A 22,056-nucleotide genomic window follows, 5' to 3' on the forward strand; every position below is an offset into this window, starting at 1 on the left:
TTTGTTCTTGGCTCAGGCTCCATACTGAAACCAGAGTTGTCTTTCTAGAGCCAGAGTTGTTTAAAATTCTTCATGGCTTCCAACAGCCAATTTTCAGTCTGGGATGCAGTGTCCTTCATCCCTCAGCTGGGGGCCATTTCCTGCCTCGTCTTCATGACGCCTTTAGCCTCTGGGAACTTGCCCTTGAAGATCATGACACAGTCGTGTTCTTAGCACATTTCCAATATCCACCATGATAATATTTATTCGACATAAAAGGAATAGAGAAGTCAATGTCATGTTTCAGGTCTGTCCCTGTGATGTAAAGCACAATCAAATTAAGACACTTGAAAGTGAGGAGACATCTCATTAGGGACTGCCTTGAGAGTCTGTGTGGGGGGGGGAGGTTTAATACCATTTACTGTTTTGTGTTGAATAGCAGGTGAAGCATGGACTATTTAGAGACTAACTTGCTGTAAGTCCCTGGGGATCTCAGTCAACTGAGAGAAGTAGGGCCAGACTCCACTGGGCAAGAGGAGTGACTTACCAACATACATAAAGAGTTAAATACATGAACTAGATCAACTGAAAATGAATGAAAAGTTAGACTGATTTCTGAATCTTGCTCCTTGCCTGTAAGGACCCTTGCTTTCTCCAGGATATCCCACCAGTCACCCTCCAACTCCCATTGCTCCTAACTCTGCAAGTTTTGCCCACTCATCTCATCATCAATGCCTGACCCTACCTGCCTGCAGTGTATTAATCCCAAAGTTCAGCATTTATGGAAAGTAATGAGGGAAATGGATCATTTATTACTTTATTTTTATACACCCATATAAATGGTACTTAAAGTTTTAAAATATATATATATATATATCAAATATATATGTATGTATGTGTGTGTGTGTGTATATATATATAAACAACAAGCTTATCATTCCGTCTCAACAGATCGATCAAGTTCTGAAAGTCAGGAAGAAGACTTTCCTCATCTTTCTGTCTCTCTCAGGTTCTAGCCCAGTGACTGCTCAGAGTTGAATGTGGTAAGTATTTCACAAGTTGGGTCATATAGCTGTCAGCCACTGAGATTGGGGCACCTAAGAAGAAGAATGCTTCACGAAGAAATCCAGCCACTGAACAAACGTTGATTAAGCGTCTGCCACATGCCGTACATCGGTCTGAAGCGGTGATAGGACGGAGTGAGTGTTTGCTTTGATGCAGCTGGGGTTCAGATGGAGGAAAGAGATAATAAACAAGTTAATAAGTAGATCATTTCATTTTAGAAGGTGCTGTACAAAGAAGTGTAACATTTAAAGCACCTGTGAGTTCTGTGAGAGCTATTGTGGTCTTTTCAGAACCATCTTTCCCAGACCATCTGGGTTTCTGTTTCATCGCCATCATACAATCACGTGATTCCCCACGTTGGTCTCCCCTTCCCCCCAGGAAGGCTGGTCTCCTCCACCCCTGGTCTTCGTTATGCTTGTGCTGTTCATGTCTTACAATTCTCTAGGATCAAAGCCACTAAGAAAGAGGGTTCTCTAAGTGCACGGAACTCTCCCTGTCTATCGAGGCCTCAAGGATAAGAGTCAAGTTACAGAATCCCTGGGACATGGCAGTCTGAGCAGACAGAAAGGTGCTTGTGTGGCATGTGTCTGTCTTTAAAAATAGCAATAATAAACACGGCCCATTTTCCGCGCAGATGTTAATGCCTGACTTACACACATTCACCCGTGGCCTTCTCGGGATTTCCCGCATGTCCGAGTGTGACCCTTGGCAAAACTCTAAGCCGAAAATGACTGCTCAATTGTGAACACGTTATTGACAAAGTCGTATGAGTTCACAAACCAGAGTCAGTTATTTTATCGGCGAGGCTGTTTGTGGTAGTCCGCTTTCATGGGAAATCCTTGACTTCTCTCTGTCTTCAGCAGACCCCTCCCGAGCAGCACAGAGAGAGTTCCGCAAACACACTTCGTGCTGTCTGTTCTCATAGCCCCTCTTGTGCAGAGCAGACAAGTCAGCACCACTCTTTATAATAACACCTCTAAAATTTACCTAGTGCCTGTTCTCAAGTGGCTTCTTGGGGCTCTAAGTACTTTAGGGTTTATTATTTACACCGACTCATTGAGAAATATGACACTTTATCATTTTAAGGGGCTTCACAATTATTCTTGCTAATTACTCATTCCCACACTCCGCCTCTTTTGGTAAAAACATCTCCATTTTGCAAGCAAGTACATCATCCCACGACTTGGAGAAAGCATGTCCATTTGGAATGTAGCGCCCTTGGGTGAGTTACCAGGATAGCTGCCTTCCGTTCTAAAGCGTGACTTGGAGGTACATTCTGGATGCTCTGGTGAAAGGAACTCACGTTACATAGATCCTCAGATCATCATCTAATCCTTTCTTTGCTCAGGCTGCTGAGGTTTTACTTTCAACCACCTGCCAGTGGCATGTTGCAGGTAGAGATCTGTGATGCCTCTGTCCCTGGGGCTTTGGAGGTTTTTCCCCTCAAGGCAGGAGGGACCACTGGGTCTGGAAGCACAGGACCGCTCTGTGTTCCATTCATTGTGGCTCGTGTGTGCTGACCCCACTGCTTTGCCTCCTTCTGCCCATAGACACCCTTCCTCTGAGGCTGACGAGTTGGCCAGAGGAACTTTGTATCTTCTGCTCGACATCAGCTCCGGATGGAAATCCACCCCTCACACCCAGACTTAGCCCTTTACCGAGCACCTCCGTGTACTGAGTCTGCTGCGAATCCATTTCCTGTAGACCTTGGTCAATGGCTCCAGAGTCACTTCCCAAATTCTCTGTGTTCTTTCCGTCTTTTTTGACAATGGGGTATGTTTCTCAGTTAAACCTGGCAACTCCTGGTACCTTCTGTGGCCTGCAGGTTATGTCCTCCTCACCAAATTCACCTGTAGGAGGTGGGGTCTCTGGAGTCAGTCACGAGGGTGGGGTCTTCATGAATGGGACCGGTGTTCTTATAAAAGAGCCCCCTCAGAGCTCCCTCATCCCTTCCTCCATGTGACACGGCAAGAAGGAGCCAGCGGCGAGCCAGCTAGAGGGACATTGCCAGAACTTGCCCAGGCCAGAGCCTGTGTCTAGGACTTCCCAGCCCCAGAATGGTGAGAAATCACTGTTGCTCATCAGGCACCCAAGTCTGTGGCGTTTTGTTTTGGCAGCCTGAGTGGATGAAGGCAGTATCCAAAACTAGCAAGTAAATCGATTTAATATGCTTGGTGCCTCCACAAGGCAAGATTGTTCTTTTACATTGGGCATCTGAGAGGCAGACTAGATTTTTTTAGTGCCCCATCTCCCATCAAAGGATTCTGCACTGCCGGGCCCTCTGTCCCCAGCACACTTCACATCGTACGCTTCCACTGAAATGGTATTTTCTGTTACTTTGGCCTTGTAAATATCAAAATGCAAAGACAAGGCATAGAAGGCAGAAAAAAGTTGGAGGAGTTAATGTGGCACTTGGAAATTTAGCTTTTTTATGCTAGGAAATGCCTACAACATAAAGAAATGCACATACAATATACTCTTAAAACTATTTTTAGGAAAGTCAAATAAATCTAGCAAGGTCACGAAATCTGGCTGATTTTCAGCTAACCCCCATACTTCCATGTTGCTGTACCTTTCCAGTTTTTCCCTCACTGGATTTACATGATTTCCAAATTTGCATGATTTGCAAATTTGCATTATTAGCTAAATAAAATCTTTTCGGAGCTAGAGGGCATGGACATTAAGTTTTTGGTGGTGTTCCTTGCCAATTACTGTTATAATCCTTTTAAAAAAACTTTCCCCTACAAACCAAATTTAATAATCATCATTTTTAAAAACTAATTCCTATTGTAGATGATCTGGGAAAAAAAATTAGTCTCCAAAAGTGCTGTGCCTGTCCAGTTTCAACTCAAACATCCCTTGAAATAAAGTTTTGAAAGGAATTGATAAATACTATTAGCCAAACTTAATCTTTTAATGACTTTTTCATTAATTTACACGCGACCTGCTAAGGTTATTAGCATCACATTAGAAAACTGTAAGGTTCTTCATTACAATAAACACCACTTACAAGCCATGACCCCCCCAGGCGTGTCTGTTACCCCGGGGCACGGTGGGTCTGCTGATCACGCCGCAGTGCAGTGGAGCGCAGGGTTGGAAGATGGAGTTCCCAAGCTCCATCATTCTTCACCTTTTATGTGCAAGTTGCTCATTCTTTCTGCACTTGAAGTTTTTTTCAGCTGAGCAGGTAACAGTACCAAAGTGGTGTTGTGGGGGTTCCTGAGCTCAATATGGAAAGGTCTTGAGGTGTAAAACATGATGGCACGTCAGAACTCCTCAGCGCTGTGAGCTGTGCCAATGTGATGCCTGATTTAGAATAAGAGGTGTTTTCTCCCCCTACATATTTGTTAAGGAAACGACATAAAGGAATATTGAAAAATAAAAGTCTTCTCCCCAAAGCCCCAATAGTTAAAAACAAATCCATTTTTTAATATAAGACATATTTATCAGAAACTGTGGCATATTTATACAATGGAATATAACTCAGCCATAAAAAAGAATAAAATAATGCCATTTATAGGAACAGGGATGGACCTGGAGATCATCATTCTAAGTGAAGTAAGCCAGAAAGAGAAAGAAAAATACCATATGTTACTCATATGTGGAATCTAAAAAAAGAAAAAAAGACACTAATGAACTCATCTACAAAACAGAAACAGACTCATAGACATAGTAAACAATCGTATGGTTACCAAGGGGAAAGGGGGTGGGAAGGAACAGATTGGGAGTTTGACATTTCCAAATATTGACTAGTATATATACAGTAGATAAACAACAAGTTTCTTTTGTATAGCACAGGGAACTATATTCAATATCTTATAATAACCTATAATGAAAATATGAAAAGGAATATATGTATATATATATATATGTATAACTGAAACATCCTGCTGTACCCAAGAAATAATTGATGCATCGTAAACTGACTATACTTCAATTTAAAAAAAAAAAGGAAATTTTATTGTGTATCAGCTAACAGAAGGTCACTCTACTGTGTGAATTAAGAAGACGGAGATTAAACCAATGTGGATTTGGAGTCAGAGAATTCCTATACAGTATGTAAGTGGTAGACAGGACACGCCTGCCTTTTATTTACTCCTCTTCTTATCCTCAAGTTCAGCACACACAACTGGTGGATGTAGGACCCCCCCCAGTCTATCATCCTACTGGAGTTTGGACAAGTACTCAACTCTTACCTTGTTAGCTTTCTTATTATTTTGGTCCCTAGACTCAAAAAGGAAATGGTGGGAATAGAAAAGATTTAATGGTTTGATTCCATTCCAGTCCTTACAACCAGGGATCCATCATCCACTTCACTAGAAGAAGAGACCCATACACTGCAGCCCAGGCTGCCGGTGCTAAGAATATGTTTATGGATGAGTGAATGCATTAGTGTTGTGTGTTAGTATTTGTCTTGTAGTTTAGCCCCATTAGAAATGGGATGGAAGTATGAAAAAAGGGCTTTGTGTTGTAAGAGTCTATTTTTACTTTGATGGACAAAACCATAGCCAGCCCACTCATTTCGCTTTTTAATTCATATTTGCATTGACTGAACACACTCAGTTTCATTACAAGCTCTTCAGGTGCTCTAAGACAAATTAGCATCCATTGCCCCCGCAGTTAAATGAGAGCTCCAGGGAGGTGAAGTGACATCTGCCTCACTGCTCCCCACCAGTCACTAGGGAAATGGCTCAACTCTCCCTCTCCCTGCAGGGTCTCTGGTTCCCAACTCATTAACACAGTGTTTACCTTACTTTCGAAGAACATCTTAGATGGGACATAGTCTCTTTCCCTGACAAGGTAATTCATTTTTCTATATTCATTCTACAACTTTCAGATGCTATTGTGAAGGAAGGAAATGAAAAAAATGTGATTGTTTTAAGGATAGAACTCTTGTTTCATCATTGGACCTTCATCAAGTTATTTGTCGTGTCTTCTTGTCACCTAGAAAGAGGGATGGGGACTCTTTCAGTCACCATTGCTTGTTGTCATCAGTCCAGGTGATAAATGAAGTGAGGTTGCCATGCAGTTGCCGTAAAAGCCCTTCCTCACCCTCCAGAACATCTCCGTTTCCCTAGCTGTGGGCCCCAACTAAGTTGAGCGGTCAGAGATCTAGGGAGATACAGGGGTGTAGTCCACATCTTCAAATGGGATGGAAACGGAGCACACCACTGCTGTGCCCATGCCACTATTATTGCCACAAACATTTGAATCTAACTGATCTTTTGAGGAGGATGCTCCAGTGTCTATCAGAACTTTAACAGGACCAAACAATCTTTGCATCGCCTGCCTCCTTGAGATGACCTGCTTCAGGTGGACGATGCTCTGATCGACAAGAACTCTGGTGCTCACAGAGTTAAAATCCTTCTGAGTCCCCCAGTCTCTGTCCTCTGCATTCCAGGGTGGGGCTGAGGGTCTTGACCTTGTCACTCTTCCTGAGAATAAGAGGGGAGGAAGAGATGAACCCAACTGTGAGTTCAGTGTCCCAGAAAAGAGAAGCAAAAACCCTTGTTAGCACCCTGACCCAGCCACATCTTCTGTGAGTCATCCACGATGCTTGCTGACAGTTGGTGGCAAAGAGAAAGTGTGAAATTGGGTTTGCTAGGAAATGCATAAGAGAAAAAAAAAAAAAAGGTAAACAAGTTACTTATTCTTCTTTCCAATTTCTGAAGATGGTAACTGGGAGAACTCACACCAGCCAGGCTGGAGTGAATGCAAGCAAGACCCCTATAGGCAGCTCAGTGTATTAATGTAAAAATATGCTTAGACAACATAACTTGTCAGAGAGGATTATTTCTACTTAGTGAATCTGCAGGAGCCCCTTTGCTCTACCATTCAGAATTTGACTAGATTAGAGAGTGGAGAAAGAGAGAGAGGGAGAGAGAGAGGGAGAGGTGGGGGAGAGGGGGAGCACGCATTAGTGAACAGCTTCCGTGGTATCGATGTTGGAGCGCACTTCTGAACTGGCTTTTGTTGAGACTATCAGTGTATCTGTGCAGAAAGCATGCGCTGTCCCAAATCCGCTGTTACTATGAGAAATGAGGAGCTGCTTTTAAGGTATGTTGTCGTGTTCTTTGTTTTAATGTATGCCTTTCTAGTTTCTAGAGCTGGCTGAGGCAATCATCGTGCTCTGAATCAAGTAGCTTCCTTATCTTAGAAGGAAAAAAAAAAAAGGAATCTAGAGAGAGAGAGAGAGAAATGAAATCAAGACCAAGAGATTGAGAGAAAGAGAGCGAAGCAAGAGAAAGGAAAAGGACTCCTGTGGACGAGTTATATTTGCAGGAGTTGCCTTTTGCAAGCATATCATGTATTTGCTCATTGCTGTTTGTGCGTGGCCAGTGGATAATTTTAAAGGCTCCGAATCTGGCTCTTGGTTTGTCTTTTCCTTTGCAATGTCTAAGCCTCTTTCATTATTATGCACTCTGCCTGGAATAATCAGCGAGAAAGGAGCTAAGGAGACTCCATATTAGACTTGCGTTCCAGATACCGCTCTAATCTGGACTTAGCCTACCTAAATAGTCCTTCTGTGTTACCAGGTTTGGATCACTTTATCCTGTTTGCCAAAATGTGTACCTGTTTAAAGACCTCTGTTCATGCATGGAGTCCTGGGTCCCTCTGTATAGAAAGGAAATATTTCTTTCCTGAATCTGTGTTAGGGTTCTACAGCCTACCAAGAAGGAGCCACCTTTTGGGAAGCAGAGAAAGAATGATGATAGAATTGGCATCCTGCTTTGAAAAATGTAGTCTTTTGTTTATTTGCTAGCAGACGTTGTAGCACTGAATACATCTATGGGTCTGACAATGGGACCCGTTGAACAATGGAGCTGTCAAACTAGCTTAATGCATGTCTGGGGCTTTTTTTTTTTTTTTTTCCTTCTTCTTTCTCAACACCCTTTTTATCTGCTTTAATCTTGTTTGTATAGACTCTACAGATTGAAGAGCTTTTAGGATTGCTTGGTTGTGGTTTTGTGCTTTTAAAAAATTTAATATCTGCCGTTCATAGAGCTTTTTGCATTTTGCAGCTATGTTGGTTGGATTAAGTTAGAGATTTATTGCTTACCTCTCTGTTAACTACAGAAAGAAACTCATTGATTGAGACTGCTTGTAATATCATTATCATTCTGCCAAATACCTTGTTATCAGACATGCCTCTATAGTATTTAATGCTTGGGGATTTTAAATTTGCCTGTTTGGTGGACTTACAGAAGATAGCATGAAAGAGAAGTTAAGAGGAATATTTCTAATGTTTAAGTAAATTATAATTTCTAGTCTCTACTTCCTTTTTTGGCATCCAGGTAGATAAATAATTCAAAAATTAAAGGACAGGTGAGAAGTTTTGCCCTTATAATTTTGGCCACAAACTATTATTAGATAGCCTGTTAAATTGTTAAGGTAAAGATCTCTACAGAGTATATTGATTTTTGATATATGTGCTCAGAAAAGGCATTTCTATGCAGGGCAAACACTTCTCACATCTTCAGAAATCTTTCATTTTATAACATAAGCGTTGGTTTCTAAGGTGAAAACAGTGAGACTTCAGAAAGAGAAAATGGAAAAATCTGTTTCAAACTTCTCCAATATTAAAAACATTTTTATTCTCTTATTAGCTATAAAAGAACTGATCCTAAAGTATTAAATGGTAATTGACCTATGTGAAAAACCATGTCATGAAGGTTCATTTCCATAAAGAATATCTCTTTCCTAACATGTTGATGTTTTGCTATAATTACCTGTCTGTGCCAGAGCAGTCTATTGAAAAATACCAGTGAATGTACAGAGGAAGATTAAGGACCTAATTTTTAAAAACAGAAGGGAAATCACTTTACAGGGCAAATTTTTTAAATATATTTTAACTTAACAAATATTTCCTCTTGGATTATATTGTGGTTCAAATTAGTAATGTTCCTGGTAAACAGGAACGAGGTGTATTCCTTGTGAAAACCCAGTTAAGAAACCTTAACTATTTTTTAAGAGTTTGGACATGCATTTCAGGTTTTTTTTTTAACTTAGGTTGAAATGTCATAAAATATTTAATTCAGAATTATGAAAATTAGTGTTACAGGCTCAATAAATTGCCTTCTCAAACAGAGATTTCCTATTGACAGGTGTTTCAGAGCCTGGCTGGACCCACAATGTATTTGTAGGATAATAATATTTTTAAAGTTATCCATTGTGAGTAGAGTGGATTTTATGATTATGTTCTCTTACTTCCAAAGGGATCTGAACTGTTCATTCCATTGGGTATGCCAATAATTGCTTTTAGGATGAGCTCATAAAAGGTAATTGGTGGAGCTTTATATCTGAAGCTGGCCCACTGTTCCCTGCACACCTGGATGCTGCTTTCAGGGAAAACTTTTATTCCAAAACAAAGGTCACAAAGCAGTTTTTTGTGGTTTGGGGAAAAAAAGTAGGGTCCTGTCCTCCCCAGCTGCTTGTCAGTAGCATGCTGAAATAAAGAAATATCTTGGAAACCTCCATGTTGAATTTTTGACTAAATTGTAGTAATTTACCTGTGATCTATTCCTTTTAATTCCTGGGTGGTCATATTAGCTCCAAGAACAAGGGAAATCCCTTCCCCCTTGTGCTTTGATCCATCACCAGCTTTCAGAATTTGGAGACCCTCATGCCAGTGTCCAGTGCTCACCGATCTTTTCCTTTCCCCTGATGGGGAAGGTGGGAGATTGCTGGAAGTTAGCAAACTTGTCTACATCTATTTCCACCACAGTAACAAGATGTGTAATCTGTAACTTGCCATCAGCCTCCAGGTGTGATGATCCCCTTCCAGAGTGACCTAAACAGATGTCAAAGTAAATTTTAATTCTAAGCCCAGACTTGCAGAAAAGAAATAGCCAAAGAGTCAAACTGGGAAAAAGGCTTCTTTCTAGAGTCATGGTTGCACCTCAAGTGCCTTCACGCACAAGCCTCGAGAAGACTCAGGAATACATAGATACATTCAGCAGACCACAGGCTGAGATCTGTAACCTGAACGTATTGACATTCCTTTACTGGTGAAAATGAAACCTCACAGTTTTTCTTTAAAAAAAAAAAAAAAAACACGAGTGTATACAATTGTGAAATACCCCTTTGGGGCTGAAAAACAAAGAAAGGCACTTGATTAATATTCATTTCTAGAACTTTAGAGCAAGTGCAGATTGTGCTGGAATACCTAGGAACTCATTCCAAGAGTGAATCAATACTAATTATTGTAATCAGGGCGGTTAATTAGGTGAAAATGTGGCTGATGGGAAGTTCATTGCTCACAGCCCTGGAAACACCTAGGTTGATGAAAAGAAGGTAAAATGCAAAAGGAAGAGTGTTACATGGGAAGGATGCCTCTGTCTTTAAAGGGTCAGATTCGGTCGATGAAAAGCATGCCTCGATCTGGTGTCATCATGGTAGTGAGGAAATCAGAAATACCCAGCTTCATGTCTGGTGCAGAGATTTCTGTGAAAGTCATGAACAGGATACAGTTTGCCAGACACATCTCCTGCTATTTCACAGTATTTATCTGCATTTCTTCCGACAGTAACAAGTCCAGTCCATTTAGTTGCAACAGTGTCTGAGATCAGCTTGGTTAGCCTTCATTGAATTTCATTCTATATTTTGATAATTCCTGGGGATTTGTTGAGGGGCAGGGCATGGGCACGGGTTCTCCTTTCATCAGAACTATCAATTGCTTTTCTCCTGGTTGTTATTGACTTAGGGAATTTTTCTGAACTCACAGTGACTTTTATTCTGTAGGAAAGATGAGGCAGTGGTTTGGAGAAGCTTGAGATCATGGCATTTTACTTAACTGACATGGGGAGGAGGGTGTTGGAGGAAGGAGAGCATATGTGAGGTTTTAATGTCATAGCCCATTAAGAGTGGAAATGAAGTGTCCTAGAGCTGAAACACCTTTCTGATCACATGGTACCCGTCCTTAGAGATAAGACTGAGATGGAAGCTAGACATTTGTGTGTGTGTGTGTGTGCGCGTGCGTGTGTGTTTGAACCTCCACTCAACTCAGAAATGCGCTGGTTAACCCTGATTTGGGATGAGGTCTCCTTGGTTCCCAGACACAGCCTCCTGCTTCACAGGGTGTCATTAGGGGTCCTTATGTGCAGGTATGTTTATCGGTTCAATAGCTTTCTTCTGTGACAGATCCCAGCACGATTTCTTGTATGCCAAGACCATCACAGTTAATGGGGAATGGCATCTGTGGGGAGAGGGTGACAGCAGCCCAAAGTGACATGCATTACCAGGGCAGCTCGAGCTGCTACCTCATCCCCTTCCATGTTGACCCACCCGTGATTGGCTGCCTAGGGTTGTGATGAATCACTGCAGTTTATGAAGCAGGGCTTGCCAGCATGCCCTCGGAGAAAAACAAAAACTAGCATTTTCCTGTCTAATCACTCAGTTCCACAAACTTCACTGTCAGGGACAGGAAGAGCTAGAGGTTTGAAGTTGTAACACAGACGCACCTTCAATATCTGTGGCTTTTTTCATCCCTGTCTTAAGAAAGGTTGCAGCTACCATCGGTAACAACTGTGTGCTGAAACTTCCGGATGGCATTTCTGGCTTCCAGCTGGCTCAGGAACTGACTGGAAGGGGCACTGCGGTGCCTTATGCGGAAGCAGATCAGATGCTCATCAGCCCTCCAGGAAAGCTGCCCGTCTCAGGGGTACAGGGGCTGCGAGTCCTTCCGCATCGTCGTCGTCCCTTCATCATGCCTTGCTTTTGGAAACTCAGCTCTCTTGTGGGTTCTGTGAGCTGGCTTACCTGTTCATTCAGAGATGGTCTAGGAAGCATCTCTGGAAATGAAAACTCACTGAGTCAGCGTGGGTGGCATGAGTTCCTGGGGGCTTCAGTTAGGATTCATTTGGACTTTCTTTTGGGAAACTGACTTGTTAAAAAGGAAAGGAGTCCTCATCCCCAGGCGAGGGGTGCCCAGTGCCTGCCCTCAGTAAACCGTACCCTTCCTCTCCCATCTGGGTCAGGCTGCTGGCCTGAGGAGTATTAGTGAAAACTCTAATGCTCCAAGAATGATAGGATTAGGACTGATTTTCCCTTTTTCTTCCCATCTGCCAGTTCCAGGTTTAAACAAAGATTGAGGGGTGGGGGGTGGGAGTGTTATGATCGGAGGTAAGGAATAAATCCAACATTTATTGATAGTCTGCTTTGTACCTGGGACTACACCAGGTGGTCTCTTTCATTTTGTAAAATTTAATCCTCACAGATATCCAAGAGTTAGTGGTTGCTATGTTATTCCCATTTCAAAGATGAAAAAACTGAGACTGAGAGCAGTAAAGTCAAAGGCCCATAGACACACATCTCCTGGTGGAAGGGGTGCTAAGTCAGGATTCAGGCAGGCTCCTTCCCTGGCCAACTTGAAAATCCAACTGTTGGATATTTGACACTTGAAAGTCCTTTTTTCCTCTGGTGCTGCATTGCCACGGTGCACTTTGATTTGTACGTGCCTCTGGTTTTGCCACTGAATTCGTAAGAAAGGGAAAATCACCGTTGTTTTTGCTTCAGAGTTCTAGCAGCTCCTCTGTACGTTGTCACTCTGTTCCCCCGATGGTTCATGAGGTCTCTGAATAAATGTACCTCACTTTTCTTGGGCTTTAATCTATATGATGGGAGTGTCGGAAGGAATAATAGGGAAATTAAAAGCATCATGAAATGCAGTGTGACTTTTCATCTGCATAAGGGGCCAAAACTTGTCATACTAGCAACCAGTCAAGCAAGACGTATGTTGTAGAAGGCACAGTCCGAGCCGCCCGGAAGCCCGCATCAGGCACGAAGCGGAGGGAGCGGTGGGCAAGAGGATGTCAAGCGGTGTGTGTGATGCACAGGGGGGCGAGCTGGATTTGGCCTCGAAGGCTGGATGAGGGAGCAAGAAAGGGAAGCTGTCCTTGGACCGCCCTGAATTTGTCTTTGCTATTAAAACAAAGCAGAACAAAAGCCTTAATGAACCGCCTTTCTTCCTCAGGCCCCAGAGTCATTCACATCTCTCCTCTCAGTTTGCCATATTCCTATCAAATAGTGCAAATGAAGCTATTAGCCTCCACCAGAGAGTACAGAGCGACAAAGCCTTTGGGTAACATGAGGGTTTGCGCTCAGCAGCAGAGATAAGACAAGATAACGCATTTCCACTTAGCTTGGGTAGATAGTACCACACTTTTGCATGAAGATTTTGGGTAGCTGTTTCAAGAGAAAGGAAAAAAGAAAAAGAAAAATGTTTCCCCCTGATGAACTTCATGGGAATTATCATCAAAAGGAAATTTAAAGAAAAAGGTCATTTGGGATTTTCAAAAACCTCTATCAGAAGCTAAAAATAGCTAGAGAGCTGAACCATATTATAGGGAGAAAATAAGTTTCCTGTGCTCAAAACCTTAATGTATTTTCAGCCTACATGTCACTTTAATAGCTTGGTTATATAAATGCTGTAGTAATAATTGGGTTAGAACATTGTACTTCTTATCTCAGGATCATGGTAGATTTTGATTTTTCAGCCATTCATCTCTAGGAGGAAATGATGGCCGTACACATGACAAAGGTCTAGCTGATGAGTCAGAATTAAGTGACATGTTCACAGGGTTAGTCCACCCTTTGATAGAATCAAATGCAGAATCCAACAGGTTTGGTTCTTCAGTCTTATCATCTTTTCCACTCCCCCGGCAAGTAGCATCTGCCGGAGAGAGTCTGACGTGCATCGTGTCAGATGACTTCTGATCCTTGGCTTGAAGAGCTCTTTGAAGGGGATCCACCGTCATTGTGGGTAAAGCACATTCGTGTGTTTTGTTTTACAGAAATCCAACAGTTTGGGCTCCTAATCCTTCCTCTTTTTCAAGATGTGTTTGTTCAGAAAAAAGGAGAGACATTCAGGCCAGTGGGGCTCTTCTGCCTCCAGAGATTCCCTCTCAAGTGCCGATTTTGGGTCTCGCCAAGATCAGCCTCAGAAAACCTCCCCCACTAAAGGCTTAAAACATTCCTTCCTTTTTCCTCCACCCCCGCCCCCCATTGCTACCTTCTCTCTGGACCTAACGCTGTGCCCACTGCTGCAGCCACCAGCTGCTGCGGCTCAGCTGTTGTGTTTTGTCAAGCAGTCGTTTCTCCTTTTGAAATGTACAGCGCGTGACCGTGAGCCTGGAACTTGTGGCCAAGTGGGAGCACGTTTTGTGGGGGTGGGGGCGTTCCAGGGCACATTGCCAGGGAACTCAAAGCCCCATTCTGATAGGTATCAATTTTGTTCCTGCCGCCAGGCTGGCACCAGATAAGGGTACCTGATCTAGTTTGAAAAAAATCTCAGCATCTTCAAGAGGCCAGTGGGGCATTCTTTCAGAGGTTTTTAGGTTTGTTTTTTTTTTTCTGAAGGCCTGCCTTCATGGACGCATCACCAGGCCCGCCTTTTTCTCCTCCCTGCCCTCTCTCCAGTCTTCTCCTTGCCAGTTTTCATAGCCTATTTACTCACTTCATGGGACACGGTCTTACGTCTTCCCCCCTGGGCCCCCTGGTCGTGTCTGGAAAGGCATCACTCCAGAGACAGCTGTTCCGAGTTCAGAAATCGGCCTTGGTCAAGGCCCGGCCAACTTGATCGCTCTGACAGATGAGCCACCCAGCCTTCGCTTTTGTGGTCACCTGCCTCCCCAGACACACAGCTGTGGAGGGAAGCTTCCGGCATCGTCTGACTTCCCTGCCAAAGAAAAAGAGGGAGAAAGAAAGAGAAGGCAGAGGGGGGAGGGAAATAAGGCAGCTGGGGTGTCATGGAGGAAGGAGGAAAGAGGGGAGGCAGGTCCGACAGGGGCGTGCTGAGCTGGCTGGGCCCTGGGTCCGACAGATCCACAGTATTACCCTTTCCTCCCCTGGGAATGGAAGCTTCTGGAAACTTTAGAGGGGCATCTCATTTCCGAGCACGAAGGTACGTAGACAAAGAACCCATCTTCAGCTGGAGGGGCTCTTCAGAAGGACAAGAAATTCACCATTATGTATTTTCGCTCTACTGAAAACAGATTCAGGAAAAAAAAAAACAAAAAAAACCCCACAAGATTGCAAAAAAGCCAGTAGCAGCTGTTTTGGAGGGAGAGCAACGGCTTAAAATTCCTGTAAAAATGTAAAATAAGAGTTTCATAATGGTTTTATCTTTATTGGCATGCGATTTTACTGAAGTTGTTTTAGGGATGGGATAAAGTCACCATTCCAGAAGCTTTCAAAAAGGGTGGGGCAGATAAGATCAACTTTGAGTTACGATTGGTGATGTATTTTTTCAGGGGCACCTTGATGGAGCTAAGAAAAATTATATTTATAATGTATCCGTTAAGGATCTGTTTGGGTTTTTTTTTAAGCACATTAGAAAAAAACCACTGTTGTTTATTTTTGCAAGTTGCTAATGGAGCTGGGGTAAGCCAAGAACCAATACTTGGCTGCAAAGTCAGATCCTCTCCCAGGTACTTAAAATTCATGTGGATTTCAAATTTATTGGCTGGAAATGATGGGAAACCCCCTTCGAGGGACTGTCTTTCTTGCTCCAAACGGCTCTCAGCACATTGGGCTTTATTTTTTTTTTTAACTGAAAAAGCTATGTTAATACAATTTGAATTTGCAAATGTGAGGGGCAAACACGTTTGGGATTTTCATTTGTCATAAAGAGCCAGAAGTGAAGAAAGAAAGCCCCCTTTGTGCAGGTGGCTGTTTGAGTAGATGGAACCATTCTTGGTACATCTGTAGTCGCAGGGACGACAGTCTGCTGCCTTTAAAGAGATTGTGACCTGTGACGTTGTGCAGAGGAATCATTAAAAAATGGAAATTTGTCGTAAAGTATACAGGGTTGTCTTCAGGAGGAGAAAATCAACTGTTTGGTTAAAAACATCAATCACTGTATATCAGGCACCAGTCTGATGTTACGGTGTAAACTTTGTGCAAAAATGTTGAAAGATCTCTTAGTCAAGGGACTGCATCGTGCTTCATTTTTGGAGGAGGGTGACCCACCAGAACAGGATTCTTGCAATACGAGCGGTGTCTACTCGATGTCCAAATGCGTTTCTTAGCACTCTGTTTCTATTGAGAGGTGTTTTTTGGTTTTGGTTTTGGTTTTTAATGCCACTGATAATTCAGTGCCAGAACAATGACCACTGGAGAAAACTCAGTTTGAGATGAGGAATGAGGGGGGAGCGGGTCGCTGAACCAGCACCGTGCACCCGATTGCCTTGGAAGGCCTCATATAAAATGAGGTCATTCAGAAACTTTCCCTTGAAGTGCTTCCAATTCTTGAATTGCCTTTTGTTGGGGAAATGAATAGCAAGTTGATTAAAAAAAAAAGATAGACAATTAGGGGAGGGAGGGGGATGGGCTTCAGGCAGAGCTTCAGGTTTTCTGCAGTGAAGCCAAAATGGTGAGGAGACAGAGTGGTTTCCAGCAGCCTGGTGGGTCCCCAGGGATGTCAGCACCCAGAGGTGTCAACCTTCAGGTCACAGCCACGAGAAGGCCTCATCCCCTCCCCCTGCTGTCAATCAGATCCTTGGCTATAAAATCGCCTCCTTGAACCCGCGTGATCAGCGTGGCCCAGTGGAGCTGTGTGCGAAATAACTCCAGCTGCCAAAAACAGGGTACCTGATGGCTCCTGACTGCATGAAAATTTAAAAGGGGGCCCTGTTGAGTTGTTTTAGAGATTTTTTTTTTTTCCTGCCAAAGCTGTAAAAGGAGAAATGTAAGCTATTCATCAGGTGGGGTTTAGTTGCGTGGTCTTGTTTTGTTTTCATTTTTAAGCTCACAAGCTTTTGAAATTTGTGTTTTTTGCAGCGACTCTCGTGTAGGTGCTGTGATCACGGAAACAACACCCAATGGTGTGTGTTTGTGTGTGTGTGTGTGTGTGTTTTCTGTCTGGCATCTACACCAAGTGCCTATGCAGTCACTCTATTATTTATGTCTTTGGCAGTCAAACTGTTTCAACTCAGCTACACCCAGAAGATTTCCTTGGTTCCCGTCCTCACTGTATTTCATGTGAGAGCACGTTTTCTTTTATAATCTGACCCCAGTTTCCCTTCTAACTTTAAACGGCAGGAGCAAATGTTCTTTGAAAACTCTGGTACACTGGTGTTGTTAAATAAGGCAATAACCTATTCACTCGTAATTCTTTCTCTATGACCTACTTACATACTACTCTCCCTCCTTATAGTATGATTAAAAGCTGCTTTGAATCCACTATTGCCTCAAGGGATTTGAGGCTAGAATTTAACAAACTGCTGAGAAGGCTTAAGTCAGTAAGAGGCCTTCCCAACGGCTTCTCCCAACTAATTCACATGCAATTAAAGAGAAAATAAATATTTCAGAAGTGTCCGTGTTAACGAAGCTTTTTCTACCTTTTAGGAGGTAGATGTACTCGGAGCTTCATTCCAGAGCGGATTTGAAAATATTTTTCTGTTTGATTCGGGCGGTCGTGTTTTGCTTCTGTTCTGGAAGCCGGGTCTCTGTTGGTTCCTTCTTAAAATAATTTCATTATCTAGTCAGCTCCTTAGATCCACTTGGGAGTTATATAAATAATATATGGAAAATCAGGAACTGTCAAGATTTGTCTCGTTGCTCTGGCTAATTCCTTTATTAAGCTTATTGAAAGATGGGTAAAATTCTTCTAATTTCAAAGGCAGCCTACAGCAGCTCAAGGAGGGAAGAAATGTGGCAAAGTATTATCAGGAAGAGCTGGGGGCTTTTGAGGGTATAAAAATTTATTTTTACTGCGTCTGTTTTTCAATTCTTCATGTACCTAGACCTGGTTCCTCAGAAAGGCAGTATTTTTAAATGAAGGTTAGTCCTAGCCCTATGTCTGCCTTGGAGTTAGAATTATCTTGGTCAAAAGCTAGATAATATTGTTCAGCTGAAGAAAGAAATCAAGTCAATTAAGTATGTATGGGCTTAATTGAATACTCTAGGCCTCTACCTACAAATTGCTCAATGCCTCGAGCCTGGATTTAAAATTGATATGTAAATATCCAGTTTCCTTCATCATCTCAAAAGATGATCAGTTCTCGTTATAACACAAAAATCGGTGAGAAAAGATAAAAGCCATCTTTTCTCCACATTATCGTGTTGGCTACATTTAACTCCACGTGATATAATTAACTCCACGTGACTTAGTTGTTTAACCCTCCCGCTCCCGGGACTACACCCCAAGGTAGTGATATGTCATCGCAAAGGAAAATTAAAAATGGTGATCACCAGAAGAGGCAAACGATGACGTCTGGTATGCAATTTATGAGGTTGCTTTAGAATGTGAAATATGCCACAAAGAAGTTTTACATACTGTGACATTGTGAAAATTTCGGGTTCATCTGAATAACCAAACAACAGAACGCCAAATTAGAACTCCACCATATAATGTTTACAAATCACTTGGTAAGATTAAACACCCTTCTTGTGTTTGTGAGAGTTGTGTTCTATTTCTTAATTCCGTAATCAGTCACAAATCTCAAATGAGTATTTAAGCTTCATGGCCGTTATAAACCTAACACTCTTTCATGAAGCTACTCCGTTGGTTTTTAATCATTGTGCTAAATGTTTGGAAATGACCCATTTGTGATTTCGTGTTTTAAGGGAAAACGTGATTTATTACTTTCTTGCTTTCCGTCCCGTACACTTCTTAATGTTTTCAAGATGATACAAAAGGAAATATAATCGTGCGGAGGTTGATTCATCTTTCTCTCTAAAGCACTGGAAAGTTCCCAGATGTCACTCGGGCCATTTATCCGATATTTACTTTGATTCAGCCACGAACGCTATTTCAGTGATCATTGGGAGTTCGTACACGGGGGAGCCCATCACACGGAGGAGAATTTAAACAAACCCCCGGTGATGGTTCATCTCTCCTGGCTTCGGTCGGGGAGTTTGGGTTTGATGGTGGAACGCACCGGGCTCTGGCAACACGGCGGCCCTAAACCCTCCAAGCGGTGCTCGGGGCCTCGTGCCAGGCGCCTGGAAAGCGGGAAGTGAGCGGAACCGGGCAGAGCCAGCGCGGGGAAGGAGTGTGCGTTGGTGGATGCCGGGGACCCCAGGCCGGCCGGCCGGCCGGTCAAGGTGGTGAGCTCGGCTCGGCAGCTGCGGCCGCGGGAGGTCCCTCCGCCCCTCCCTCCCGGGGCCGGGCGGGCAGGGCCGGGCCGGCAGGCCCGCAGGGGTTAAAAGCGGCGGCGCGGCGGGCGCGGAGCTCCGCCTCCGCTCGCCGCACCTGGCGCTCCGCCGCCCGTCGCCCTGGCGCTGGATTTCGGAGGGGATTGGCGGAGAGCGGGCGGGGAGAGAATGTGACAAGTGCCGGCTCGGGCGGCCGCCGCGCGGAGGCCGCGCGCACCTGTCCCTGCCCGTCTGCGCCGCCCGCCGCCGCTCGGACGCGCGCACCGCCGCCCCCCGCCGCCCGAGCGCAGAGCGCGCGCCGTGAACATGACTTCTGCCTTCAAGCTGGATTTCCTCCCGGACATGATGGTCGAGGGCCGCCTGCTAGTTCCCGACAGAATGTTAGTGCAGCTCCGGGGGGCCGTGGGGCCGCGCGGCCGGGTCGCCCCCCCGGGATCCCCGAGGAGGGCGAGAGCTGAGCGGCGGCGCTCCTGCGCCCCGGGCGCGCGGGGGGCGGCTCCGGCCCGGCCGCCGCCATGGGGTTCGGAGCCGGCGCCCGGCGCGGGGAGGTGGGAGAGTGGGTGAGCGGCGCCGGGCGGTGCGCGGACCGGAGAGCTGGGCGCGGGGGTCGGGGTTGGGGCGGAGGCCGGAGCGCGGGGCCGGGCAGCCGGACGCGGGGTCTGGGCGTGGGGGTCCGGGCGGCCGGGACCGGGGAGCGGGGCGCGGCGTCCCAGGGTGGGGTGCGCGCGTGCACGCTCGTGTCATTTGAAATTCGGGGCTGCTGGAGCTCTCGTGGCCCATTTAAAAATGCCTTTTTACCAAATTACCTGCTCCTCTGACTTACCTTTGCAAAGATCCTTGTTTCTATGGTGGGGGAGTGAAAAGAGAGGAGAGAAAGAAAAAAGGGGGGATAATTATCAAGCATTAAAATAGCCAGGTGTTCTCTGTTGCAGAAATTAGCGGTACTTTTTACGTAATCACGGTGGTTTGTCTGATTTACAGCCTATAATTTAATAATTAATGTGATTCTGGTGGTTTTTACACGTCGTCAAACTGGAGCAGAGAGTTTATTGGGAGACGTAAAGAGCTGGGATTCCTGAGGAAAGGAAAGTATGTCTAATTTTTATCGGGCTCATTAGTCCTGATAGGAAAGTTTCTCTTATCAGCTCGGGCGCTTTCAAGGCAATAGGATCTGCTTGTATTTCAGGCGTGTTATGAAAAGAAAACCTAAAAGGGTTGCCAGGAGTGGGTCTGAAAGGTCTGCGTCCATTTTAGACTTGGAATATATACAGTTGTCTCTTTTCAGGCAAGAAATGTGATAGTGAACCTAGGCTACAATTAATCTAGTGAAAAAAGGACTGCTATCCTTGGGAAGAGTACATGTAAAATGTTTCCTATTGTACGCACCGTGAGATAACATTCATATTCTTTCTGGCACTTTGCTGTATCCTTTGCAATTTTCAGGCCATTCCAAGCTTTATGATCCATTTCCCTGGCAACTAACTTTCCCCTCTGGTGCTGGATTCTTTTTCTAGGATGTTAAATGTTATGAGCTGAGAGATTCTTGAGAAACTCCGCAGTGGCCAATTATTTGAGCACCTAGGATTTAAGGGGGTGCGGTGAGGGTGGAGGAGCCAGGGAGAGGGATGAAAATCTGTTAAATGTGAATTGTCCTTCTGGTCGCTATTAAGAATGTGAACTTGCTGGTACACATGATCAGGTCCATTGTCCCATCTAAGATAATCAGTTAATGTAAATTACGTTATCGTGTTTCCTTTTGGCCGTTTTCTCAGAAATTAGTCTTGATTAGTAACATTCCAGTGATATTTGTTTTAAAAGATGTCTGTCCTATTCCCCCCCCCTTAAAATATGTATCTGTATAGGCATTTAATACATGTTTGCACATTAGCTAATTTGAAAGTTCTGTGTGTTTTCTCCTGTATGTTAGTGTCGGGGCTGAACCAAAGAATTGGCTTGATTACGATTTTGAAATTACGGTCACCTGCTACTTAAGTGACCATAATATATCTAGCTAAGAATGCTCTATGAAGTTAAAGTGTTAATGGTCTCTGAAAGATGCTATCGCTTATCAGTTAAATTATTAATTATGGTAGTTTAACTTGTCCTTTTCACTTGGTGGATGAATGTGGCTTGTTCAAATTATTTGCACTGAATAGAGCCTTTGTGTCTTAGCAATGGAGTCTCCTAGAAAATTCCTAGTATAACTTCCACCCATTTCTCTTCCATATGTTAGTTATTTCCAAATGCTATCCTTTGGAATCAAACTCAGATTGTTTCCAGTGTTTGTTAATTACTGCTTAATTGAACCTAAAAAGGAAGAAAAATAGATGATTTGTAATTGATAGTTCTATTATCTGTTTCCAAGATAACTATTGTAACGTCTCCTTAGCCTTGAGAATACTGTAGCATGTTTCCCAAAATAGTTTGTAATTAACTCACATTAAAGACCATCTTTGGGGAACAGCGTTTGTGGGAGGAATGTGACAAGCTGAAAATGCTTGAAACCCACCTCGAAGTTGGCCTTCTCACCGTATTCATACAGTTGAGAAGATAGCTGAGCAGATTTATTGTTTTCTGGACTGGTTGTCACATATGGTATATTACCCCTTGGACTAAATTGCAGGTGGCTAGATACTGGCCTTTTCCTAAAAGGAACTTAAATAAAGCACAGGGCTTTTCTGGTGTTGATTTTCTAAAGCAGTAGAACATATTTTCAATGGCATTTCCCCACCAGCCTATATTAGATAAGTTTGCAAGATGTAATATGTTTGATTCCTCAAGGCAGATGAACAGATAGCTTTTGAGGTGAATGATAATGTTTGACGACCTCACAAGCCATCAAGTGTTTAAAGAGCCCAGATCATTTAAGGCTGTGTCACAGTGTAGAATTGTTATGCTTCAAAGTTGTGGGGTTTT

The 22,056-nt window shown here is 43.7% G+C and overlaps 1 protein-coding gene across 6 annotated transcripts in view; it reads left to right on the plus strand.

Annotated features, from left to right (window-relative positions):
- Positions 1-22,056, plus strand: part of CELF2 (CUGBP Elav-like family member 2) — a 471,642-nt gene that overhangs the window by 169,436 nt on the left and 280,150 nt on the right. Inside the window, exon 1 of one of the 6 annotated variants that reach the window (XM_074358057.1) lies at positions 6,958-7,101. The exons of 2 other annotated variants lie outside the window; for them this stretch is intronic. In XM_074358057.1, the coding sequence (XP_074214158.1) occupies positions 7,049-7,101 (53 nt within the window). In that variant the 5' untranslated portion in view covers positions 6,958-7,048. Of the gene's footprint in view, positions 1-6,957; positions 7,102-19,267; positions 19,521-22,056 lie in introns of those variants that run through there. 3 more of the 6 variants (XM_074358055.1, XM_074358054.1, XM_074358056.1) reach the window with 3 other exon arrangements.

This window comes from Camelus bactrianus, chromosome 35 (genome assembly GCF_048773025.1).
Source record: "Camelus bactrianus isolate YW-2024 breed Bactrian camel chromosome 35, ASM4877302v1, whole genome shotgun sequence".
Classification (NCBI taxonomy): Eukaryota; Metazoa; Chordata; class Mammalia; order Artiodactyla; family Camelidae; genus Camelus; species Camelus bactrianus.